At 55.9% G+C, this 25,931-nt stretch overlaps 4 protein-coding genes across 4 annotated transcripts; 2 read left to right on the top strand and 2 right to left on the bottom strand.

Annotated features, from left to right (window-relative positions):
• Positions 1-3,509: 3,509 nt before the first annotated feature.
• Positions 3,510-7,878, bottom strand: LTHEOB_8428 (uncharacterized protein; the record flags this gene model as incomplete). The annotated part of the gene is made up of 2 exons (XM_035517904.1): positions 3,510-4,318; positions 4,374-7,878. The coding sequence occupies 2 exons, from the start codon at positions 7,876-7,878 to the stop codon at positions 3,510-3,512; spliced, it is 4,314 nt and encodes a 1,437-aa protein (XP_035370548.1).
• Positions 7,879-12,147: 4,269 nt separating this feature from the next.
• On the top strand, positions 12,148-13,017 carry LTHEOB_8427 (DNA-binding SAP; the record flags this gene model as incomplete). Its single annotated transcript, XM_035517903.1, has 1 exon — positions 12,148-13,017. One exon carries the CDS (start codon positions 12,148-12,150, stop codon positions 13,015-13,017), a length of 870 nt encoding a protein of 289 aa, XP_035370547.1.
• Positions 13,018-17,590: 4,573 nt separating this feature from the next.
• On the bottom strand, positions 17,591-21,036 carry LTHEOB_8426 (High affinity camp phosphodiesterase; the record flags this gene model as incomplete). The annotated part of the gene is made up of 6 exons (XM_035517902.1): positions 17,591-18,247; positions 18,365-19,162; positions 19,266-19,858; positions 19,909-20,075; positions 20,130-20,775; positions 20,832-21,036. 6 exons carry the CDS (start codon positions 21,034-21,036, stop codon positions 17,591-17,593), a joined length of 3,066 nt encoding a protein of 1,021 aa, XP_035370546.1.
• Positions 21,037-24,719: 3,683 nt separating this feature from the next.
• Positions 24,720-25,931, top strand: LTHEOB_8425 (uncharacterized protein; the record flags this gene model as incomplete). The annotated part of the gene is made up of 1 exon (XM_035517901.1): positions 24,720-25,931. One exon carries the CDS (start codon positions 24,720-24,722, stop codon positions 25,929-25,931), a length of 1,212 nt encoding a protein of 403 aa, XP_035370545.1.

The raw sequence follows: 25,931 nt of genomic DNA, 5'->3' as shown, positions 1-25,931 counted from the left end.
CCCCCCTCCCCCCTCTCTCTCGCGTGGGTTTCTGCGATGTTGTGAGATTCCGGGCACGCCTGCTGCTGTTCTTACCGGTACCCGGGACGACCGAGCTCCGAAGAGTGCATACAAGCGACGACCTTCTTTTTTCGTCGGCAACTCGTGTTGTTCAAACTTTGGGTTAGTTGTTGGGCATTTCTATGGAACGCTTACCGGTAAAGCCGGTCGATCGGTTCGGAACTTGTGGTGGGGGGTTGTTGTGGGGTTGGTGGGTGAATGTGGGTCTGGTCAGCGGCTGATCAGCGACTGGGGGCGATTCGAATGCCGGTTCGCATGGGAACGTACTCGTTCTCTTTCGCAAGGTCACGGGGTCGATAGGGAAACTAGGGTATAAATTCATGAAGGTCCGAGGCTGAGATAGTTGAGGATTCATTGCCGGGATCTTTTCTTGAGAGAGCGTTATAACAACACAGCTAAACTGGACTTTTGCGTTTTCGTGTGGAAGGCTTCTTCTCTGACGGCAAATCTTCCATGCGTGCTTTTTGGTCGGCTCATATCGGTTTTCATAAATCAAACTTGACATTAACACTAGATGATGATGATCATCATCATCATTATGTGTGGAAGTCGGTTTCGAATGAAGCCTTAGCCCGGCTTTTACAGCACGAAGGTCCGAGGAAGGCAGCGGGACACAAAACAGTGTATTAGCTAACTGTTCCAAATGGAGCCAGCCACGCAGTTCCTCCTGCTCCTTCGTCAGAGACTGCGAAAGACGACAATGAACCAGCAGCCGACGCTACTCCAATCTGCTTTATATCCCAGGTCGAAAGTCTCACAAGCAGTTTTCCACATCCCAACTGGCAGTCGCAAGGCGGCTTGTCAGTACAGATGCCTTCATGACGAGCAGATAGCCAGCTCTTTCACGCGAATGCTGCCGCGTGACGCACGTTTTCAAACGGTGCACCTCCACGAGCACGTCTGCTGACGAAGCCAGGGGAAGTGGAAGAGGATCAGTTAAATACCATGGGGAGGTCAGATTCTATCGCTAAGCTGCGCTCCTAGGTCAATTCTGACCGCTACAAGAAGTGGTTCTTTACGACTGCTTGCTTCGAGATCCTGGGACGTTACCGACTTCCTCCTGGAGCGATCAGAGTCATCTGCCCGGCGGCGCAAATGCTTAATTTGAAGCTTCGCTGGTGGCCCGCATCATCCGGAGATGCTAAGAGTCATGAAGTCTGTAATCTGGTGAGCATTTTCGTGATTGCAGACTGCTGATAGAGCCGTCCGCTCACCGAGATCCCTCCCGATGTCCGTCCTGTAGACGAAGTCTCGGGGATTATAAGCAAAGAGGCACAGGCACGAACAGTGTGGCAGATATGTGATTCCTGGGGTTCCCGTAAGTGTGGGAGTTTTGTCCAAATGGTGGCAACTTGACGAGGTTGATATTAAGATTTTATATACGTAGAACCCCCCCGGTGCCGATGCTGTGATGATTGAAGTCAGTTTCCTGAACACGCGCGAAAACCGCCGCCTGACCCAAACCGACAGCGGATTGCACGTAGGTGCTGCGATTGCGAAGTCCATATTGCATTATAAAAGCGTGGTGGTCGTTAGTTTCTCAAGCCTCAAGCTTCCTCAGCACGTAGTGACTCGTTCTTTCTAATGTTTGCTGACTCATTCCCGAGTTCGAAGGATCGTACTGTTTGCTCTTGTTCCCCAGCTGAAAAATCTGTAGCGATGGCAAGCTGTTATGGCTTACTCTATAGGCGACCCCAACGTACACCTCATTCAGCCAGACTTGGCCAGAACACCCAAGCTCATCATCACCGCATGATGATGAAAGTGATCATCGCTCTACAAAAAGACTATTCAAAAATCTTCTCACACGAAAACGAGCCCAATTAATAGACTTAAACTTGTAAGAGAAGACTAGGTGTATATTCGAACTTCATAGTGGACGGAAAAACCGCCGCAACAGTCGGACGCAACGTCCCTCTTCAACTTGCAACCCGCATCTTAGTAGGTGACGGTACCAAAGAAGAAATCGGCTACGCACATAGACCTGTAGGTTCTTTTGAAGAATCAGTCAAGCTGGACTGGAAAACGTCTGCTGACAGGCTCATTTGGCTCCTGTGTTTCTCGACCAATGATTCAATCGTCTTCATAGATTGTGGTTGCCACAAGGATGGACATTTGAGAGCAAGTCGATCACCTGAAATGTGTATCAATGCTGTAGTCAAAGTAAATCTGAGAGTATGATCAGCCGAGCCTGAAAGTGACTTCCATGATTCGTATTGGTCCTCAGTATTTAGGACGAGGTTCACTTAAATGTTCACAAACGCTGAACAGTCTTAAGGAGAAGTCATCATCACAAAACTCAGTTCATTGACAATACCAAGTTCTTTGAGCGACCGACAAGAAGACGATAGCCATTACAAATCTCAGCGAACAAGACAAAGAAACACTGAAGCAAAAGGGGGGAAACAATCATTGCAAAACTTTTTCTTTTTCACATTTGTCAAACACGCTACAACGTACTGTATCCCCCATCACTAGCCGTACCAAAGGGCGCGTGCCCAGCACAGCCAATCCCTCCTCCAACACGCGCTATCTTCTTCTTCTTCTTCTCTGCGCCGGCTCTCTTATCGTCAACAGCAACAACAAACAACAACAATGGGTATTGTCCCTCTCCCGACGCCACGGGGTGCTTTCCCAAATTCCAAACGCCTCCCATCAACCGATAAAACAACAACAGATGCCTAACAGCTATTAACCCACTTTCCTGCCGTCCCGTCGTCCAGTCCCACATCCAGCATGGTCCAAAGAAACGCAACAGAGCTATGAAAACTACGAAAAGGGGAGAAAAAACAGCCAGGAAGGAAATAGGAGAAAAATAAGAAAAAAGGGAAAACAGAAAACCGAAAACAAGCAGCTACGTATTAAAAGGCCTTATTAAAATGTCCCCCTCATCGGTCCAGATCTTTGTCGTTCCAATCTCAAACGTATGAGGGGGGGTAATTCTGGTATCGACCGTCTCTTCGTCATCTTTCCTTTTTTTCGTATGGTGAGGAGGGGTTGCAGAAGGTGTGTGTGAGCGTGCATGATCCAATCTGTACATCAAACTTCGTGTCTGTCATGACGGGGTATGTAGAGTGCGTGTAAATGGTGTGAAACGTATGCGGGTGTGAGAGGGGTATGAGGGGCTTGCGCCCATGGATATGTGGTCCAATCTTGAACAACCAACGACAACAACAGTTTAAGCCGCCCATGATCGCAGTCTCCTGCTGTGCAAAGATGAGATGGAAACGTAAGACAGAGAGAGCCGATCAAACAAAAAGTCAGCCGTTACAAGAGGATCGCTAAAACGCAGCAAACAAAAAACGGGCATATACTGAGAAATTGAGAAAAGGTGTGGTGGGGGGGTGTCGGAGATTTGTCAAGTGCGGAGAGAGGATGAGATGATGAAACCTCACGAACCAACCGTGAGATGCTCGGTGAGACCGTGTGTCGCGGAAAAATTTGACAAATCAAACACTGACGGTCCTTCTCCTCGTAACGGTCGGCTTCTGTGCGTAGCAGATGAGCAATCGGAAGCTCGTCTGCCGTTTCTCGCACTCGTGCAGCAGTGTCTCATCCGACCAGATGTTCTGGCTCGGGTCACTATCGGATTGCAGGAGCATGCTCTCGTAGCACCTTGAGTACCACCAGCGGCCAACGCGCGCAACCATCTTCGCGATGTCGTCATCCGGAGAGCTCGCCTGACCCGACATGTTGGTAGAGTCGCCAAACCGAGCCTGGGTTGGCATGCCGTTCGTGGAAGCGTGGCCGCTGCCGGCAGAATTTGTCATGTCGACGCTCTTAGGCATCTTGCCCGCCGTTGGCACTCCGACGATGCAACGACTCAAATTTTCGAATCCGCGGCGTCCAATCAAGCGCTGAAAGGCGTCGCTGGCGTTCATGAGACAAACCTCAGAGTCAGTGCTCTGCATGCGCATCTTCAAGTCCCTAACAGCTCTTCTCGCCCTATTGCCCATGTTGACAAGGTCCAGATCCAGAACGCTCACTTCGAGGTGACCGCCAGGGCGAAGCACACGCTTGCACTCTGAGATCGCAGAGCGGTACACATGCTCGGGAGCAGCAGTCGGGAAGCGGAAGACGACAGCAGCGAAGAACCCCTTCGGGAACGGGAAAGGAGCAAGGAGGTCGGGATGATGGATTTGGCGATAATTTGGCGCAGGAGAGACAGGACCAGACTGCGGCGAGGAGTTGGTAGGCGTGGGGCTGATGTAGTACACTTGGGCTTTGGGATAGGTAAGAGCGCAGTAGTAAGACCAGTCTGGTCGTTGGTTAGCAATCCTGCTGTTGGGAATTGAATGTTGGGAGATACGTACCCTGACCTAGGCCGTCCAGAACCAGGACGCGGTCTTCGACGCTGTTCTTGAGCTCGAAATGGGCCGGGCTGAACAACACTCTCCCAAACGACAGCCACTTGCTGACCATCAAAGCACCGTGCCTGAGTTCTGCCATCGACATCACTCCTTCCCTGTTGTTCTCCGCTACTTCAATCAGCCGGGAATCGCGGAAGTGAACGCGCTTCACGGGCTCCGCCTGAGCTTGCTGTGTCTTGTCCTGTTGAAATTGGGTCTCCTGCTCTTGCTCCTGCGAGTCCAAGAGAACAGACTCTGCAGGTTCTTCTTGCTGGACTGAGTTCAGACTCAAGCGCATGGACGGAAGGCTTAGTCTGCCCGTGTGCGGATCAACCAGGCTGAGGTCCCGAACAGTTTCATCAGAGGGAAAGTCGGAAGTGGTCCCTGCGGAGGAAGGCGTCGCTAATGACTGAAATGCGGCAAGGAGACGCGAGCGGCGCAGGTGCACGGACGCTGCAGTAGAGTTTCGGGCCTGCACGGAAGTGCGGGGTGAGATATCCTCTTCAAAGACAGTGGTTCGATCACCTGCATCTCCGAGCTGGAGGGGCCGTTGCTCCTGCAGAGCTGCACTAGCCCGCGATCGACGTCTAACGGGACGATCCTTCTGTCGATTCGCGTGGGACTCCGGAGACGAAAGGACCTCGTCGATCAGATCGTCATATTCGTACCACACCTCGTCTTCCAGCAGCGGGGCGCCGGGAGCGGGAATGACGGCGGTCGAAGGCGGGAAGCTAGAGTTTCCAGAGCTACTCGTATAAGAAAGTTCGGAGAATTTACGGGGCGGGAAGGCGAAAAACTCAGGAGCAGCCTGGGTATTCTCTTCTGGCGTGGTAACCGAACCCGCGAACAGGGGCTGTGGCATGGCATCCTGGGTGAACTGTGGCGAAACAGTCTCAGTAGTGGGAGGCTCTTGTTGTTTAGGTTGCCCGGATTCAAGCGGCACATCCTCCGACATCTTCTCTGAGTGGGTTGCGACGGCAGGCGACGGCAGGGCAGGAACAAATGGTCGTGAGAAGGAGTTGATGGACAAGTTTCGCCTGCGGTCTCTTGTTGAGATGACCTGCGGAATGCGTCCGACCTGCTGTAGACGACTAGGACGGGGTGGACGGTTTGCTTCAGGTTCGACTTTTTGCTCAAGCTCAGCCTCGCGAGCAGGCGGAACTGGAATAGGGGTAGCAGCTTGTGTCGTTTGGATCTCGACCGGAGCAGCGACTGGTGCTGAGCGAGTTTCTTCGGGTTCAGAAAGGCTGGCGTTGCGCAGGAATACTTTCGGTGATGCAGGCCTCGGAATTTCAGCAAAGGGCCGACTGATTACTGGAGGAGATGGAAGAAGGATCGAGTTTCCGTGCCTCCTGGACAAGCTGCTGCCACGGTGGAGCGACGGGGGTCGAGAGCCCGAAGACTCGTAACCGAGCCTCTCCGCCTCTTCCATCAGCCTTTCGAGGTACTCCAGATCGACTTCTTGCTCGTCATCTATCGCGTAATGTGCAACCGCCCTGGAGGGAACTGGGCCAGAAATAGGCGCAGGGACTGGCTGCTGGACCGGTGGCGTTTGCGGCTTGGGCTCGTGTTTCGGTGCCGATTGAGCTCGCTGGAAGAAGTTCCACCGACGGGCCGGCTTGGTCTCTGGCTCCTTCTTCTTTCTCAGTTTGTTCTCCTGTCTTACACCACCATTGGTTGGAGTCGCAGTCGATGCCTGGTCATGGAAATGGGTAGACGCATTGCCATACTGGGACGAGGAGGGAAACAAATTGACGGACAAACTGGAATCGCTACTGCTTGGACGGCGGATTGTGCCTGGCAAACCTCCGACCCTGAATGGCGACGTTCCACGACCAGGATCGGCCAATGCGGAGGGCAATAGCGTGGGCTTGGTGCTTTCGGCGCTTGGGCGTCCTGAGTGTGACACAGATACGGCAGAGTTGTTGCGAGAGGCTGCGCCAGGGCGTTCCTTCGTTGAATCCAAGCTGCTGGCGCTACGATCCCCTTCCGAGTTAGCACCCACGCTTGAGGGCGCACTGCCTTCACCACGCAATATCTTCGGATTAAGACGGTCCCTGAGAAAGCCATCCATCTCTGGTTCACTCTTCAAACTACTCTTCCTGCTTGCGGATGGTCGCACCGCACCGTTGCTGGCAACGCTGTCCTGGCTGTTGGACCGACCGTAGCTGGACGTAACGCTGGTAGCACTTGTGCTTCGACCACGACCTATGCCATACTTCCCATATCCCTCATGTCCAGTACCTGCCATCGGTCCCTTACGGACCAGCTTCTTCTCTTTGCGGGGCGGGACGGGCGCTCCTTCAGACTTGGTTCGCTTCGAGAAGAATCCAAATCTAGAAGTGCCTTTGTTGGGGCTGGGAGGAACGGAAGAGCTGTTCTTTTCGCTTTCGGCTTGCTGATCGGGCGTCGTTCCTCTGGTTGTCGAGATGTGAGTTGACACGGGCGAAAAGGTCGATCCGACGCTTGGGTTCGGAGAGGCACTGAATGAAGGCCTTCGGGAGGCATCGGCGCTTAGCGGAGATCTGGTGGATCCAGAAGAAGCCTGACGCCTGTGCCGAACAGGCAACTTGGTGAGGTTGCTTTGCACGACAGGCGACGGGCCCCCTTGCAGACCAGACAGATCTGGGGTTCCTTCACGACTCGGTCTCAATGGCTTCTGTGCAACAGGCTTCTGTGGCGGCTTCGTCTCTGCAAGATGGGCCAGCTCGGGCGGGGGATAGACGGGTGCATCTCTAATTGACTGGACAGAAATCCTGGTCTGGACGGTAATTTGGGAGGAGCGCTCCGGAGGGGACATTGCCTTATTAGCGCTAGGAGAAACCTCCCGTTTCAGAGGCGACTTCAGCGCCAATGACCTCTCAGGGTTTGCCATCAGCTGTCTCCTGTCGCTCGCAGGTGCTAGGACTGTCGAGGATGAGGAAGACGAGGCTGTGGATTCGTGGAGCGAAGCAAGGCCATGGAGATCATTTGTGGATCCGTTGTCGTCTGTCTTGCGCCTCGTTACAGGCGGCCTGCTCCTTGTGGGGCTGGCCTGTCTTTGGCGTGGCCCAAGCTTCGACGGAAAAACCACGCCAGGAGAGTGAGAAGACATGGATGTAGGCGAGGATGTGTGACTGAATCGGCCCGGCGACTCGGAGTATCGCGTAGACGGGCTCGCCGAAAGTGCATAAGCCGGAGTGGGGGGTGGCAAGTCATCGGTTTTTAGCTGAGGAGGTAAGTCATGGCCGATGGGCGGCGCAAGCATTGAACGCCTCTCCTCATCAATTGGGTCCATGGTGGGCACGAGTGCAGGGACTGCAATGCCAAGAACGGTGTCCGCGTAAGGGTCCTGGGCCTTAGTGGGCACCGGGGCTTTTGCGACGGAAGATTCGGAGCGGGCAGGCCTGCCAATGGAGGAAGCTTTTCTCCTCAAGATGGCGGACCTGGGGCTGTCATGGGTGGAGGCGGTTGCGGTTGAGCCCGACATGAGGGACGGAGTGCGAGTGGAGGCTGCATCAAAACGTGGAGGGCGGATTATGGTGGTGGGGTGAGGCGAATGGTTGGGTTGCGTCCGTCCTGATCCAGTAGCATTTTCGCGGCGCATCGCACCGGAGCCCGAGCTCTTCGACGGCGCAGCAACCCTCTGGCTGCTGCTAGTGGCACCTGCTGCGTTCCCATATACCCTACTGGCGTCGGGCTTTTTTCTAGTGAGCTTCGACAGGGCGCCGGAAGCATGGCTTGCGGACGAGCTCGGGGTGGCCGACCTCGTGGGCAAGCGGGTCGAGAGGTTGCGCTGGGGAATGGATGATGGGGCGTCATGTCTCGACGACAGGCCGTGCTGGGATTTAACCTGGTAGGAAGCCATCTCGGAAGCCTGCTTGGTGCGACGGGACTTGCGTCGGAAGCAGGATTGCCAAGGGCTGTCTTCCGGACACTCGTGTGCGCTGGCGGGCGCATGGAAGCATGAGCGTACCTGTCGTGCTATCTGTAAACTGGGCGTCAGCTTCTTCGTATAAGACGTGGGACAGCGCACAGAGGGTACCAGGTCCAGGATGAAAATATGCAGTCAGCGCGAGCAGCGCTGCACGAGGACGGAGCAAGGGCGGGCTAGGCGAGGTGTGTTACCAGATGGGGAACAGCTTACAGCAGCGAGAGAAGGCACATAGCATCCGGTAGCACTTGGGTATTAATTCGAGGGAGAGCAGAGGCCAGGAGGAGCAGGCGGGCGATCCCCGCGCTCGAGCAGGAGTATGAAAGTCTCTTGTACGTGACGCCACCGGGTCTGCCGAGCGAATAGCGGAGGGGGCATGCGAACCCTGTGGCTCAGCCGGAGCCCTTGCCACGGTGTTGACTCGCGTGGGCTATGTTTGGCCGCAAGCGCAGTGCGCGATTCACGCCGGGAACAGGGTCTGGCGTCCGAGATGATGTACTTTTGAGGTCTGACGTGGAGAAGATGGCGCGAGCGTGCCGCCCGAGCGCCTGTGGAAGGGCAGTGCCGCTGGTGTCCGTGGATCAGTGCAGCCCAAGAGCCGGAGGCTAAGCGTCGGCCAGCCTATCGATTACAGCCGTTGCGAGAGCCGAGCCGAGCAGAGGCCCGCGAGGAGAAGCGAGGTTTTGCGTCGTGCGACCGCGACGCTGGCCACGGCCGGTATATACTGCCCACTGTCGAGGCCGCGGCAGCAGTCGCCCGCGAGCTGGGCTGTGCCGCCCGCGCTTGTCGGCGCCGCGCGTGGTTGGGCGCTTGGAGGCTCATGGGACGGGCGAAGGAAGGGCTGCAGGCCAGTGAGCGGCGACAGCAGCGTCGATTCGCAGGTGGAGCAGGCGAGCGGCGCCCCTGCAGCTGGGCGCGGCCGCAATTCGTCGCCGCGGCGTGGGATGCGTAAAGAGGGCGGCAGCGGCTAACCTGAAATCCAGGCCACAACAATGCTGCCCGCACTCGCAACACCGCGGCCTCTGCTGCCGATCGCAGCTGAAGTAAGCCAGCCCAGCCGGCCCCGGCATGCGCGTCGCCGCGAGAGGCCGGCCACCAAGACGGCGCACGCCAGAAAAGCATTCGTCAGGACTGATTCTTGCTGCCGTGTGAAGCGCCACACCTGATCCACCGGCGCACAGTCATCCCGGCGTAGCGCAGCTCCTGTTCCTTGCAAAGGCCGCGCCGATCCAGCCTCCGGTCCTCGGGCTTGCATGCAGGTCAAATCGGCCAGTCCGAGATGCGCCGCGGGTGCGCAAATTCCCCAGACAGGGCGCGCGCTCCAGCCACGGCGCCCGCCCGCCCTTCCTGGCGCGGCTCTCGGTGTGGCAGTGCTGCCGACGCCACTGCCAGCGCATCGTGCAGATCCGTCGCAGCTGAGCGCGGCCGCCCGACTCTTTGCAAAATTTCGCTCAGCAACGCAGTTGTGATGTTGGAAACTTTGGAAACGAGGCGGAGATCCCGCTCGCAAGCTTCAATCTCGGCGCGCTCCCTGGCGCTGGTCGTGCGGAAGCCACTTTTTTGAAAAAACCCTGTTGCGCCGTGTGACTGGTCGGCAAACGGGTGACGAGACAGGCCCTGTCCGCATACGAAAATGGTCACATGACCGCGCCTTACCCGGGAGAGCTTAGATGTCATGTCTTGCGAACCAATGAGGGCCGCGAGTTGTACTTTTCCACTCTCACTCGCTGCGCGTAAAAGAGCCTGGTGCGTGTTGCGACTCCATCTTGCTCCTGGACCAGCAGGGACCATCCTGCCCAACGGCCAACGGACGACTCCCGTCTCCCGTCCTTCTCCACCGCATGATACTGCCCAACGTGCCTCTTGACTCGTCCAGCTCTCCACTCTATCCCGGCCCCAGGGACCACGGGAAGGAGCGCTTTTGCCGAAAACGATGCTCGCTCGCATCGCAATCTATCGGGACGCATCTCCGCACCAAGGATATCCGCTGTCACAAGGCGGGAGAACCCTTTGGTGGAGAGGCTAGAATTGACATCGGGTGTGACGAGATCTGCAATCCGCTCCATCAAGAAGTCCACTGTGTGATGGGCAGCCTCCAAGATGAGAGATCGACGATGGCGCGTAACCGCACCGATACAACCGCGCCTAGAGGCGGTGTTGAATATCGCGCAATGCTGGGTGGAGAGGCTCGGCTGCGTTGGTGTGCCAATCCCCGCCATCGCTAGCCCTGAAGATAGATGGAGTGAAACAAGGTGGGGAATGTTAGAGGTTTGTGAGGTGTTCGTTGCTGTTCGTTTGACCTTGGTGGGGATAGTGGGGTGATGAAGTCTAGATCTCCGAACCTGCCAGATGGCCGCATCGGTAGAGAGTCGTTAAGCGCCGCCTTCGGGCTGTATGCGGAGGAATGCTCATCAGGCTGATCCGTATTAACAACACGTCAAAAAACGGCGTTGACGGAGAAGGCAATATTGGAAGAAATTTCAGAACACCCAATCGGATGTGGAGATTCATCGAGCCGCACTGAGTCGGTGCGCAAATTCGGACGGGGAAATAATCCTTATCGTGACCACCTGAGCGGCCTCACCAACGCGGACGCAGAAAAGCAGATACCAACATTTTCAAAAACGATACAGCGAGATTGGTCCAAGTATCGAAGCGGCCCCCATGGTTGACGGGGCGATGTATGGCATGTCTATCCCAATTAGGCATCAGCTCGTCTGGAAATTGCCCTGTTGCTGAATCTCATGAGAAGGCCGATGTCGAGGCACAACATCCTGCCGTGAAATCTGCCGGGTATCTCGGCCTGCTACACAGCAGCCGCTTCATGGGAAAGTTGGCAGTGTGACACCTTCTGTCCGGCGGCTCTCGGGCGAGAGCCTGTGCACCTCGTATTCATGCTCGATGATTGGTCATGCTGAGAAAGACGGAAAGAAAACCAGTAGTTGACGTAACAAGGCCAACCGGAAGGAGATACAACGGCGACTAACGTAAAGAGAAAAAAATGGGAATTCGTCGGCAATGCTGGCGCATTGCAGAGTTTTGCTGTGCAAAGCGATCAGCCATGTCACGTCGCCTGAGAGATCGAGGCCAGCACACCATCACGCACAAAAGAAGCAGTCTGCTCCGCGCGGCCGAGTTCACGAGGCGTTGGCAGAGACGCTCAGGGCTGCAGCTGCTCTGGCCTCATTCTTGTTGACAGGCGCCGTGGACGATAGCCGACGGCGGGGTTGTCGGACAGGACGCCTCACGAATTCAGAGCCAGGGTGCCAGCTCAACGTCCTCGTGATGTCGGGAAGCGGTGACGCCAACGTGTAGCAGCGCGTCGTAGTATGGCCCTGGCGTGTTGGCGGTGGGCGGCAGTGTCAGGTTCAGAACTGTTGGCGTGTGTGAGGAGTCATCATTGCCCAGTGCGTGTGGCGCAGCAGCGTGAGGCTCGCGCCACACGCCGGGAGGTGCCTGCCACAGCCACAGCCCCTTTGTTTTGTGCCTGGGTTTGCGGCCTTAGGCAGCCTCAGGCCGCAACCGGGCTGGTGGCTGGCGGCGCCAGCTACGCGGCCTGCGACTTCGCGACAACAAGCACGCATCCGCTCACGCCGCGCCTCATCTCACTTGCGCTGCTATTGTTCACCCCAGCGCTACTGCTATTGTCAGTCGCTCCCTCACCCCGCTGCTTCGCCCTTCGCTCCCACCTTTCCTTGCTTCGTCTCGCTCCACCCGCCCTCGCCGTTCGCGCACTCCAAACTGATCGACGCGTCGCGCCAGCTCTCCGCCAGCGCAACCACAACCCCAATTCCATCACCCTCATCGCCGACAGTACCCGCCAGCATGACCGACTACGCGAAGATGAAGAACGCCGAGCTTGAGGCTCTCCTCAAGCAGCGGTCGCTCCCCCACACCGGCAAGAAGGCCGACATGGTCGCGCGTCTCCAGGAAGCCGACAAGGCCGAAGCAGACAAGGCCGCCCCCGAGAAGCCCGCTGCGACCACGGCGGCGGCGCCTCCCGAAGACGAGATTGACTGGGACGATGACACCACCGACGCGAAGCCCGCCGCCGCCGCGGCGACCACCGAGGCCTCCGCCACTGCCATCAAGGCCGGCGGCCAGGGTGCCGTCGCAAACCCCCAGGCCGTTCCGAACCAAGTTGCCGACGTCGACCCGTCCAAGACCGAGGATCTGTCTGTCAAGGCACCCGAGCCTGACGCAGCCACGGATGCGCCCACCACCGAGAAGCCCGCCGAGGCGCCTGTTGAGAAGAAAGATTTCACTTCTGGATTGAAGGAGACGACTCTGGACGAGGAGTTGGAGAAGCGCAAGGCGCGCGCAAAGAAGTTCGGCCTCCCCGAAGATGACGAGGCTGCCAAGCTGCTGGAAAGGGCCAAGAAGTTCGGCACCGATGCTGCCGCGTCTGGTCCCAGGGGACTTAACGAGGCTCTGCCTGAGCGCCGTCCCAAGCGCGGAAGAGATGCTGGAGACGAGGGTGCCCGCGGTAACAACAAGAGGCGGGGCCGTGGCGGTCGCTTCCAGGGCCGGAGGGGAGGTGGTGGTGAACGCGGCGGTGAACGCGGCGGCGAACGCAAGGGTAACGATTCAGCAAAGAGCAATGCTGGTGGTAGCGGCACATGGATGAACGCAGAGGACAAGGCCAAGGCCGAGGCCCGCAAGGCTCGCTTCGCCGGCGCTCCCTCCGCTTCCTGAACAGCGGTTCAGGTCCCTCCAGTCTCAATATTGTCTGGCAGACGTATTGGTTCGAGATCGACTACTTTCACTTCGACGGCGGGCTTTGGATGGACTCTTGACGAGACGCAATCGCGGCGTTCCTGGCGTGCTTTTCAGACGCACCGATCACAACACAAATCGGACCAATCCCGGCTTCATGTATTTCAGCTCTCGCGGGCGCGGGCCCGACCGTCGAGAACGAACGAGACATTGAAATGAAATTGCTTTGACCTTGGGCCCTTTGGATTTCTGAAAACACGACACCGAAAATGAAAGTTTGCTTCATCAACACTTCGCCTCCAATTGAACTTGCCGCAGCACACTCAACCTCCAAGAACCCATGCTAGTTCCCCAGTCTGGTGTAGCTCGCGGCATGGGGCGCACGCATGATGGACAGTAAACATGAATCACACGATCTCATGTCTTTTCCATCGTTCAGAAGGCACAAAAACGCCTGCACTTTCGCTCACTGAGAATCATGATATTGAGATGCGAGACAGAGAATGCTTCTTTCCACCCAAAAGGATTGTAAAGAAAAACTCTTTCAGAAATGACCACTAGCTTAATCCGACGGCAATCAGCAAGAGGCATACATGTGCATGCTGAAAGAATTGCCTGTATTTCTGGATGTCAAGTCGGCATTCTTATCAAAAACGGTAAATGCCCCCATCACATTATTAACTGGATCCATCATGGATCAATCTTCACTCAGCCAGTACGGGGTGATAAGTTCAGATGCATCAGGAACGTGATCAATAGCCTGACGGTTGTTCGTTCAAGGTCTCTGAGCACTGTGGATGGCCAAGCGACCGATGGTCGCTTTACTTTAGCGCTTTCCACTTTACTCAAAATAAGACGTCGCACATGTTGGCGGCCGCATGCTAGCGGAATCAAACGGGCTATTCTGCGGCATTAGGATTGGCATCATGGGTTGGTACCGAGCCAACTATGCCATTCAACGTCTTCGTGCCATATTGAATTTCGGAAATCGCAATTTTCGCCTTGTTGGGTAGGGCACTACTTCGTACATAGCCAATATAAAACCGTGACTTGACGTGATTGCAAATTGTTTAATGTGTTCTCCCACGTTCTGAAACTCTATGGGCATGTGAAAAGGCCACGGTGACTCACCGTAATGCTGAAATAGCTATAGCTGGAGAACTGAGAGTCATGTTTGCATCTCTCTATACACGCCTTCTCATCCGGCCGCCGTGACTGATGTATCTTCTTACTTTTGGTGCCAATATAGGAACCGTTCTTGGAGGGGAACCAATGTGATAAGCCTCAACTGTAGCCCCTTCACTTCGGCCAAACCCGCTCAATCTAGCAATTTCGCACCAGATCACTTCTACTACCATGCAGACATGCTACTACAACTATAGACATGATAAAGCTAGTTTTACGTGTTTCTCGGTATTCTCTTAACGGGTTGAAACTAAGTCTGCAAATGTGACTTAACCCATCCCAACGGTAGGCCTCCTGCCGCTCATCATTTTCAGAATCATTACCTCCCATTTCCCCTTGCTCAACTTGTAGCAAGGGAAGACTACCGAACCATTGGAGCTGCATGTTATGCCATAAAGCCTTGCTTGCTCGTGCAAACACTGCTTATGAGCACCGTGAAGCCTCCCAAGGGGCAGAGAAGTGAGCAACCATGTCAGACATGGCCACAACGCTCATAGGAACGTGCTTATAAATGAAGAGAAACAAAGCGGGATCCAAGTATTCTTTGGTAGCGAATATTTGAACGGCCCATTACCCCGCCATATTTAAGTAAGGGGAGGTGTGGGCCTTGGAAGTTTGACCCAGGACAGACTTGCCGTCAGACTCCGCTAAAATTTTCCCAATCCGAATGGACACGTTGATTTCTTTATTCTTTTGCCATTCCCATAGTTTGGACTCATGAAGATATTATAGTAAAGTCATGATCAAAGTCCCCTGGATAGCAGTCTGTTTAGATGAAATATAAATTTGGAAAATCTATGCAGCGCCAACGGCTCATAATGCTTGTGTCTCGGTGTACTCAATACGCCCTTACGGCTCAACAAAAAACAAAAGTAAAAAGGAGGGGGATGGAAATCACAAAGAGTACTTCTTCACCAATAGACCGTCTTCTTTTACTCAGCACGTGAATTTATGCAAGCTAGCTTCGTGTTATGCAATGGATAATTCCGAAGCACAGGTTTCCCACGCTATGCATGAACATCGCCGCGCCACAACAGCACTATAGAAGTGGTCAAAGGTAAACGGATTGGAAAGGATCCCATTACTATATCGAAAAGAAACAAAATGCACATGCAAAACACTAAGCTAATATAATCAAGATGGTCCCCGCGCAGGGGGTACACACATCAACCAAAAGCAACCATTCATTACACACACACATACATCGCATACCACATCCACGATAAACATGAGGAAAAAGTGTAAACCTCTTTTCATTTTTTTTTATGTTTCTCTCTCTTTCCTCTCCCACCAGCAATATTGAGTCAACAAGGAACAAGGAAAAATCACAGTGTTATGATAGCTTCAACTTTCTGTACCAGCTGCTGTTTTTATGCCCCCGAAGCTCCCGCGATTCACTAGTCCACTTACAGTAATGGAAAGAACACAAGACAAGGAAAAAAAGCACAGATCGGACAGGTCCCTTACATCATTCGCTCAGCTATTCTCCTTGCACAGAAGGCAAGAGAGTGAGGGAGAGATAGGGCAAAAAGGAAAAAAAAAAAACAATGAGAAACAACGCAATGAAAAAAAGAGTAGCAATGATGACAACACAAGGACAATAACGCGGTCTACGCATGTTTTTTTCATTCACCCATCAAGAAAAGCAGACAAACGCTCAACGCGCGCGTGCGCGTCGTGCGGACGAGCACAGGAGAGGGAGGAGATGGAGATCTCGTACATGAACAACAACGCAAGAAAAGAATCACCGGAGCAGTAGAGCTTTATGAAAAGAGGAAAAACAACAACAACACAAGGCCAAGCATGCGACGGTCAGTAGGCAACATATTTCTCCCCATCTCTTCTTTTTGCATTCCATCAATCACTCCATCAGGCTTGCTTTTCTCTCGCATTGTGGCGCTCGCAAGTGCAACAGGCGAGCAGTCAAAACACTCAAGAAAAGAAATGTACTAAACAGGCAACCATATCTGTGTCTCATGAGGAAAAGTTCGAGAACAGACGGCAGAAACAAGGAAAAACAGAGAAACAATGTTTTGGCAGCCAGCCAGAGGGGAGAGGGAAGGAGAAGACGGAAGGAAATATACCCTACGCGCAATGGTATCTATGAAGCCCGCTCCGGCCCACGCCCACGATAGAACAACTGAGCGCGATATGATAAAAAGAGGAACAAGGAACAAAGACTCTGGAATGCTACAGACCATCCCTTCGAGGTGTCATCCGAGCAAAACAGGCTTCGAGGCCGAGAGCAAGGAAACGAGCAGGGTAAGAGGTGACACACTCACTATCCTCTGCTCCCGCTGCAACAGAACCCCCGGAAATTAAACAAACGCATAGAAGGCCGCAAGAATGTCTACAACATGCTCATATCCATGTACCCACCCAATTTTCCCTATGCGCTTTTTATAGCGCGGTTACGTGAAGAAGAAAGTGGTAATGGAAACGACGCTGCAGGTCAGATTGGGCGCCCGATGGCAACCGAATTGGTAAAAACCTCACCGGAAATAAGGAGAGTCGATCAAAGGAGCGTCACTATAGGAAGTGAGACGCGAAATACCGCTTCGAGCTCAAACGGGCGAAAGAAGCTCGGGTGCAATGACGATTGACTTGCGAACTTGCCGATCGGGTAATGTTGGAGCCGATCCTTTCCGTGTCCAGGCAACGGAGCGAGATAAGGAAAGGTTGACTCTTCGCATCGAGCGATTCGCCGGAGGCGAGACCGAAGGCGGTGTCAGGCGCCGTTGTCAGAAGTAATCGGTGAAAGGGTAGGGGAAGGAATAAGGGGTTCGGTTTTTGCGCCATCGGCACGGCCCGCACCGCCAAGCAAAAAGCAACAGTCGCCGTTTTCAACCGAGACAAAAATTCGCCCCAAGAAACGCCACGTATGCGCCGGTCCCGGTCAGGACAAACAAGAGGTTGAAACTGAAAAAGCTGCAGCGGAGGTGCTAGTGCATCGGCGTGTTGAGTTGTCTCCAATATTGGAAAGTGGAATCCTCAGCGCCGATCCATACCCGTTGCTGATTAATGGATTGTGATGTACGTCTTCGTGTCTTTTCGTGGTTCGTATCGCTTCCATACCTGAAAGTCGTCCTCTCGTAGTGCTGTATTAGGTAGGGTGCTCCAGCTCCTGTCGAACGTCGCCGAAACAATGTAATGGACGAAGTGGGTGGGTGCCGCCCGCCTGATATGCGGTGAGAGAGGATTGGAATGACGGTCGGGGTGTGAGAGCGACTTTGAAGAAGGCGGGAGATAGCGGCCCATCCTCCCATTCGGAAGAGAATATGAGAGAAGTCCCATGCAAACAAATGCCAATTTCTTTTTTCTTTTTAAGTCTCCTTTCTGCTTCCCATTCAGATAACCGAACAACACACTACCTGTCCCGTGACTGATGGTGGTGTGGAGGTGTATTTGGGTACGAGCCGGGTAGAAGGGGCATGCTTCCACGGCGAGGACCAGCGGCTCCTGAGCTGACAGGTGTTTTCGGGGGCGGAGGGTACTGGAAACCCTGCGTTTGCACGGCCAAGTCCTTGTCCTGCTGAAGATCTCCAGAAGATGACTTGTCGCCTCTGATCTTCCTCCGCCAAAACCTGCCAAAGACGCCACCTCTGCTCTTAGGTCTACCACTTGTGCCCTCTCCAACACCTTCCAGCGTATGGAGCGTTGGCGACTCGCTCATCGTGTGTGCGCTCTTGTCCGCACTGCTGCTGGTTTCCGGGGGCTGGACCTCGAAACCAGTCAGGGACGGAGTGAGTGAACCTTTTCGGGAGTGCCGGGCCTTGAAAGCCGACCCTGCTGCCTTCCAGCGTGGCAAGGGAGGCGCTTCGTCCCCACCTTGCTGGCCGTCGGCCGAGTTGGGTTTCGGTGACACCGGTGGAGGGGCGGTCATGTGAGGCGGAATCTCATAGTCCGAGTCCACCGAGATGGGACTGACAGGGCTGTGAGCCCCGGACTGGGGTGGTTGCAGGTTCTTGTTGGAGTGAATTGCGCCATTTGCCGGTGGGAAACAAGGGCTTCCAGGGACACGGGGCTGGATGACAAAATCAGTTTGAAGTGAACTGGCGGGTGGCCGGTCATGCGCCGTCGAGTCATTCGACACCGGAGGTAAGGAAGGCACGGGCGGTGCGGACGAGGAAGAAGGACGTACAGGAGAGTCTGATCTCGTTGAAGGTTGGGCTTTGTGGCGGAAGAATCCGAGTCCTTGACGGCTGTTGCGGCGTTTGCCAGGCGACTGCGAGCGTAAGCGCAGGCCCTTCTTTTTCATTTTTTCGGAGGGTTTGGTCGGGTTCTGTGTTACCAGGATGGTTGTCAGGCTTGCATCGGCGCTGCCGCGACGCGAGTTTGGATTCCTGTTCCCTTGACCTTCGATCAAATGGCGAGGAATTGGCAGTGCTGCGACCGATGAGCGACGAGGCTCGGTCGCTGCTTTGAAAGCCGGAGACGCACGCCTTGGCGCGTCGGACAGGTTAAGCGGAGGCGGGAAGGTCGGCTTCTGCTTCGGAGCTCTCAGCGAACTCGAGGTTGACTCGGTGCGTTCGGGCACTGTTGGCCTGGGATCTGACACGTCCACGCGACTGGTCGACAAGGGACTCCGAGCTTGATCAAGAATCGATGTGCCGGCCCCTTCCACCCCGCCGTCTATTTGCGGGAGGAGCCGTTCTTTAGCTTCCTCAATCTTTTTCTGCCATATAACCTTATTTTCGATAATTTCAATTACGCTGAAGCGCATGTTGGGTAGAATGTCGGCGACAGACTCAAAGAGCGGTCGGGCAAAGATGTTCATGAAGCCAATCTGGGATTCGCCCAATTTGATGATGTCATCACGAACGGGCGGCCCGCCGAAGAGACATGTCGGCAGTGACAGCTCCTGCTCCATTTGCCCTTGATTGCTGAACTCGTCCGTGAGAATGGCCGCCCACTGGACTGCGGTGTTGAAATTCCGTGCCTAAGGACAACCGCAGTTAGTAATCAACAACAAGCATGGGCAGTACTCGAAGTCATTGCACGGGCTGCTTCAAAAAGGCAGTGACACTCGTGAGCAGACATACCACATTGCTAATGTCTGCACACTTGATAAGCAGGCCACATATCAAATCCCTATACTCTTCCAGGACTTTCGGGCTCCACCCGTCAATGCCACCATTATTGTGAGCCAGCTTCTCCTGCAAGTTCCCCAAATCAGCCATATACTTGAAGTGGAGACCCATGTCAGTTGCAAGGATCGAGTTGATCATCAGCTTGCGCATAGCAACATCTTCAAAGGCCGCGGGCCAGTATCTGCGGAGAATCTGCGAGTACGCAGCGCAGTGGAACGACTCCAGCACGGAGCGGTCATTGTACAGCTGAGCCAGCGGTGCGTTAAGCGCCACCAGGAAGGCGTTATTGACACCCGGGTGACCAACATCATGTCCTATTGCGGAGATGAGTAAGGTCAGAGCGTCAAAGGGCTTGAGCAGGGAGGCGATCGGAGGCTGCTCGACAGGAGCATGTGAGGGGTCCGAGGAGTACGCGGGCAGTGCGCCGATCCGCAGGAGAAAATAGAACAGAGCTTGGAGCACGTCCACGACGTGACGGAAATTGTGGTAGAGGACGAACTCGTTGTAAGCGCTTCGGCTCGCTTGCAGGAAGATCAACAGTTCATCTGACTTAATATTAGCAACCTCCGCATAAGTTCTGAAACATATAACGAACCTTCGCGCATGCGCCAGCGCTCCACTTCGGGCATGCTTAATGCGTGCTTAATCATTACCAGCGATCCAAATAATAATTCGTCATCATTCCAGTCGTGCGCAGAGAAACCCCAGGTGCCCACGGCGCGGGCAATCTTCTCCCGGCGTTCGGGACTGACCTCGATGTCGCTGGCGGGGAGGGTTAGCAGATGCAGGCCAATTCGCGGGGGTCGGACGTCTTACTTAGGATCTATGGTGTCTCGTGCCGTATCGGGACAGCAGATGTTGCCCATTAAATTAGAGACCATGGCCTCTCGCAGATACGAGAAGGGCTTCGCTTCGTTCACGCCGACCCAGGAGACCTTGCGGCCCTTGGACTGGGCAAGAAAACTCGACTTCTCCCGCATGACTTCCTTGTTTATCCGGTAAGCGTGTACGGCCAGGCCGTGGATGTGGTCCTTTGATAGCGGGCTGGCCAGCACGTCGACGGCACCAGCATCCAGATAGCGGGTCAGGCGCACGGTGTCAGTCAAAACCCGTGACCCGCTGGCGCCAGGCGAGGTGGTATCGGATGCCATTTCACGGTCCAGGCCGCTCAACAGGACGACGGGGATGACGAGCTTGGGTAATCTCCGATCTTGTATCTCGGCGGAGATGTGTCTGAGGAGGTGCATGCCATACAGGTCTTCGGGCTCGGGCAGGTCCTGGCCAGGAGTGCGCGAGGCTGTGGGCGAAGGGGTCCGCGGCTCGCGCGACAGGCGCTTCATGCGACGTTCCTCGTCATAAGGCAGGTCGATCAGCACTATGATGGGCGCGTTATCGAGGCTCGAGGCGTTGTAGAGGTGCCAGATGCGGTCGAGGGCGGCGGAACCGGAGCGTTGGATGTCGACTTGGGGCGGGTTAGCATTGGGGCTGCGGCGCAGCTAGGGACTGGGGTGCACGTACTCTCGTGGAAGATGGACAGCAACGTCTCGACGTTGGCCAGGACCTCGTGGGTGCTGGCGGAGCGGGCGAAGTTGAAGTAGCCGGGCGACGAGACCTGGCCGCGGGCATCCCGGAGGTTCAGGCTTGCCAGCACATTGTCTCTCCGCAGACGCTCGGGGTGCGCCCGCCGGTCCAGGTAGATGACGCTGCACGCTCCATGATCCATCGTCGCGTGTCTCCCTCCGCGCGCGCGATGGTCCTTCCGGTGCGATTATGGCCCCCCGCACGATCGGGAGGGCTCCGGTTGGCGACTGCAAAACGCCAAATCAATGGGTGGTGGGTTGGTTGTGTTGTCGCAGTGGGACTGGGAGGGCAGGCACGGGGAGAGGTGCGCTGGGGCTGGGCGCGTCGCGGAGTGCGTTCGGATCCGTCTCGAGCTCCGTATGCGTTGTGGTTCGAGCGCAATGGACACGTCTGCCGGGCAGCGGGCTTTGGGGGTTGTCGGCGCGCGCGCAGCGAAGGCGAAGCTCACGGGCGGCCGTTGAGGGACGTGTCGCTGGCTAGGTGATGGCTTGGGCCTGCGTGGCGCCGTCGGTGCAGCTTCGCTGGTCTGGCGCAGGTGCCGTAGTGGAGACGGGCTCGGAGTGGGCTCGCAGGAAAAGTCAAGAGCTGATCGAGCGGCGAGTCAGTGGGCCGAGGCGGCCGCTGCGAACCAGGGATTGCAATGCGGCTGCAGGCAAAATGCCAGTCGGCGGATGGAGAGAGGGAAGGTGCGCCTGAAACGGCTCTTTGCTGTACTGCGGCGACACTGGCCGGCCAACGGCCAATGCGGGCTGCACTTCGGGCGCACGACAGCAGCTCGCTCGCTCGGGCGCTGCAGCCGGCGGGCGCTGCGGGCAGGGATAAGAGCAGCGCGGCGGTTGTCTCGGAGGCGCAGGAATGGCAGACAAAGGGCGGAATGCTGGGTGCGGCGAGCTCTGCAAGACAGCGGGGGGGGGTGAGGGCCAAGCGCTTGTCACCGGCCAAGGGCCGCGCGCCGTCGGAGGCCTGGAGCGTGGAGATCGAAGAGGCAGCTCAGGACTCGACGCCTGGAAGCCTTCCACCCACGCTTCGAGAAGGCCGCTGCGAGTGGCGCCGCGCCGTAGGGCCCCGGGCGCCAGCAGAGACACGCCCACCCGTTGCCGAGTGCGTGCAGCGGTGGATCAAGTGATGCTGCTGCCAACTCACTCAGCGTGGATCGCCCGCTTGATCGTCCATACCGGCCACCAGCCTTCGAGTACCCGCTGCCCGTCAGCGCGAGGTCGCGGCTTACGCAACGCTGCAGCCAGCCTGGCCGCTCACGCGCTGATCTGCCTCCCACCCATCCGCCGTGTTTCTCAAAGCCAAAAGGCCTCGCACGTCATTGGGCGCGTCATTGCCCCAACCCAAGCAGGCAGGCTTCGAGAACCTTACCGCGCCCGATTTTCAGCTGATCGGTCGAGTCGACTCGCTAGACGATCCTCCCGCTGCCTGTAGCCGCCGAGGCGATTCAAAAACCAACGCTCGAAAAGCCTTCTTCCACGCCCGCGCCAAGCCGTGGCCGATCATGTGGAGCCCCATGCCCATGCCCCTCTCTTCTGCCTGCCGGCCTGCCGCCCTCCTTCCCCTGTGCCTCCCATCCATCCAGTATACCTCACCGCCCCGCATCAACCCTCAACACCGCGTGCAGATTTGCCCCCGCGCTGCAATTTCGGCCCTTCCCTCTCCCCGCTGTGAATCCTCGCCCTCCGTGGCCCATGCCGCTATTCCCGCAGTTCCCGCGCCCAAACTCATACCCGCGCCACTGGTTCCATCCGTACCGCTGTCGAAATAAAGTAGTTCGCCCGCGCGACCTCGCCTCCATCATGGGTCTCTCCGCTGTCCTTGCAACATCCCTGGCTTCCGTCCGTCTTCGAAGCGTCATCCGGCCCCGATGGCTCGGGTCCTCGAAGCTTCCCTGTCATCGAAGCTTGCCACGCTTGCATAACCTACTGTGTCTGATGTGCCCAGGGAGGTCTTGGTCCCCGCTTTGTGAAATCGATTGAAGTACTCCTGCACTTGCATCGCCACCGCAATCAGCCCGCCACATGGGACATGTCTCCCATCCCCATCACCCGTCCCATGCCAAGCTGCCGGTGCCCAACCGGCTGATTCAGAATTCAATGCCTGCAAATCGCACCTTATTCCACTCACTGCGCAGGAATCACTTACTTTCCGCTTGTTGCATCACATGGGTTTTGTGAGTGGCAGCACCCATTTCCTCACCGTCTGCAATACCATTTTCGGCAGTGCGCGTGGTTCTTACCGGTGTCTCTTCTAGGCAGAAAAAAGTATATGGATACTGTGATTGTCTGAAGCCCGAGTTGTTCTAGTCAGCTATTTGGAGGAGATGCGCTGCCAAGGCGCCGGCATAAGCTCGTGCATCACACTAACTACCGGTCTGAAGTGACGTGAGCTTTACGGCAGCACTCTCAAAAAAACCTCTAAGCCTAAGGATTCACGCCTTCACTAAATAAGTTCTTTTTTCTTTTTTCCTTTGTTTAAACCACATGGTTGGATAGCTTTACAGTTGAGATTTTGCTTGAAATCTGAAAGCACGACACCTGTGGCTACGACTAGGTTGTTGATGCTTATCTTCAACTACGTCATTGGCTAGTGTCCTTAACGTACGAGCACCACCAATTTTTTTTTCTCGTGTAACGATGCACCTTCAACGGTTTCCAAGAAGCACAGCACACAACTCGAGATCAGGCACTTCGTATTCCTACTCAGGTCTTCTTCGCTAATGCTGGCTTCATCCGACTGTCCAGCAGCCCTACATTCATGACACGTAAGGCGTTCCGTACATGGGCCTTCAGCTGGCATATTCCATTGTAGTTATCGCTTACGATATGAAATCGGGGCCTGATGAGATCTGGAGATCCAACGTCATTCTCGCTCCACGAAGTAGCCTAAGTGAAATGGGATCGGAAACGTCATCCAGTTTCTGGAACTTTGACCGCCTTTCTTTTGGGCGCGCCTTCACCGGCATGAACGAGCTCCTTTGTGATCTGTGGTGATCGTTCCCTGTACAACGTCGAAGGATCATGGCTGTAGCATGGCCGGACCGTGCGCTAACACTAGACGGCGCTCCTTTGGCCCGGGTCCTCGAAAGCTCGATACCGAAAATGACTAAGGTACACGGTGACTTGAATTGATACTACTCGCGATTCCTGGCCTTGAAGTGGTTGAAGCAACTATGTCGGTGAAGGTAAGCATGTGAGGTCGGCCCGCATAGTATGGCAACAGTCTAGGTGGTTAAAGCTATTTTCTGAATGCCTTTGTTCACGTACACGTGCATTCATATGCGAATTAACACTTCAACTGCCTGTCCAACCATTGTTGTGTGACTAAGCAGGCCGACCTCGCAAGCCGTTCTGCCCAGAGTCTCTCATCTTCAGCCTCAGAGTTTTCCTTTACTGATCCAGTTTCATGCTGTGCTGCTTCTTTTAGTTTCTCAATGAAGCAGCTTCTACAGCTGCTTAGTCTACTTCAAGTTGTCGTTAGTTCCTATCAAGTTCTTGTTCGAGGTGGTTTGTTCCTATACAAACCTCATTTCTCTGCAGTCAACATCTCGCAATAACACTTCAACCCAAACACTCAATCCTGTGATTGTTACAGTCACTGACTGAACAGCAAGATGGAGTGCTACAGCTTCCAGCGCCTTCATAAACTCTTCCTCCACTTGCTTCTCCTCCACTTCTCCGACACCTGCAAATCCAGAGCCTGATCTTCCACCCTGGGTTGATCCGACGGGCTCCATCGAGAACTTTGACAGCCACGAGCTGCCTCTTCTTCTTGCCTCCTCCTTGATAGTCGCCTGAAGAAGCGCCGCAACGTCATCCAACCACCATGCCGACGCTTTTTGATTTCGGTCCTATCTTACGTCCTGTCGATCGGACTCGCCATGCTGCCCAGAACAACCGTGACGTTCCGAACTATGAGGATCTGACCATGGAAGACATCAAGGAATTCGCGCTCGCATACATGCGCAACGAGTACTCCCCGAAGCCACTCGAACACGGCCCACTTCTCCACCCCAAGAACCAGCCCTACAACAGCAACGCGCGATTCCTCTCAACCACCACCGCGTCGCCCTACGAGCCCCTCGGCCGCACCATGCCGGCTCAAGCCTCCCGCTGGATGGCCACCGGCTCCGCGCTGCGCCAGTACAACCCACTCACCAACCTCCCCAGCGCCGCCGCAACATCGACGGCCAACCGCACCCAACGCCAGGGCTTCCGCGACGCCTCAAAGTTCCGCAACCTGCTCCAGCGCGCGCGCGTCCCGCTCGACGCCATCGAGCAGCTCGAAGCCACGCTCAAGGACTTCTCGCGCCTCAACCGCTTCAGCCGCGTGCGCACCAAGCTCGCCCGCGCCGGCGCCTTCGCCGCCTTCGCCGCGCGCCTCATCAACGACCAGAGCCTGCTCGCCGTCCTCTGGCACCCCGCCCCGCCCCGCTGCACGACGACCGGCTTCGCCATGCCCGCCGACGCCGTCGAGGTCGCCCGCCGCGACATGCAGGAGGCCGCCGCCGCGACCTTCGTGCGCCTCGGCTCCAAGGACAACTTCGAGCTGCGCTGCCGCGCGCTGCTGAAGACGAGGCTTCCGGGCAAGAGGCTGCTGGGTGAGGGCTTCCGTGTCGATGGGCAGAGGCTGGAGGCGTACCGCGACGCGGAGAACCCGCGCGCCGCGACCTGGCGCCACGTCCACCGCGAGTACTTTGCCATCGAGGACCTGCGGGATGTGGGCCAGGGAGAGAGGCTGGTCAGGCGCGTGTCGTTCACGCGCGAGTGCAACGACTGCGGCGTCAGGCACCAGCACGAGATCCAGCTTATCATCGGTCCCGAGGAGGAGATGCCGCGCCAGGGAGAGCTGCCGGCGTACCATGACCTCGTCCCGTTGCCGCCGCCGGCAGCGGCCCCGCAGGAGCAGGAGGAGGAGCGGTTGGTGCTGCCGGAGTTGCCTGCGTCTGGCTACGTGTCTGGAAGTGGCTCCGAGTCTGAGGTGGAGGAGCTCATGCCTCGCCCGCTGAACATCCGTCGGAGGTGGCCGTTGGAGTAG

Source organism: Lasiodiplodia theobromae (genome assembly GCF_012971845.1).
Source record: "Lasiodiplodia theobromae strain AM2As chromosome Unknown scaffold_26, whole genome shotgun sequence".
In the NCBI taxonomy this organism is placed as follows: domain Eukaryota; kingdom Fungi; phylum Ascomycota; class Dothideomycetes; order Botryosphaeriales; family Botryosphaeriaceae; genus Lasiodiplodia; species Lasiodiplodia theobromae.
This window is presented reverse-complemented; position numbering and strand designations above follow the sequence as displayed.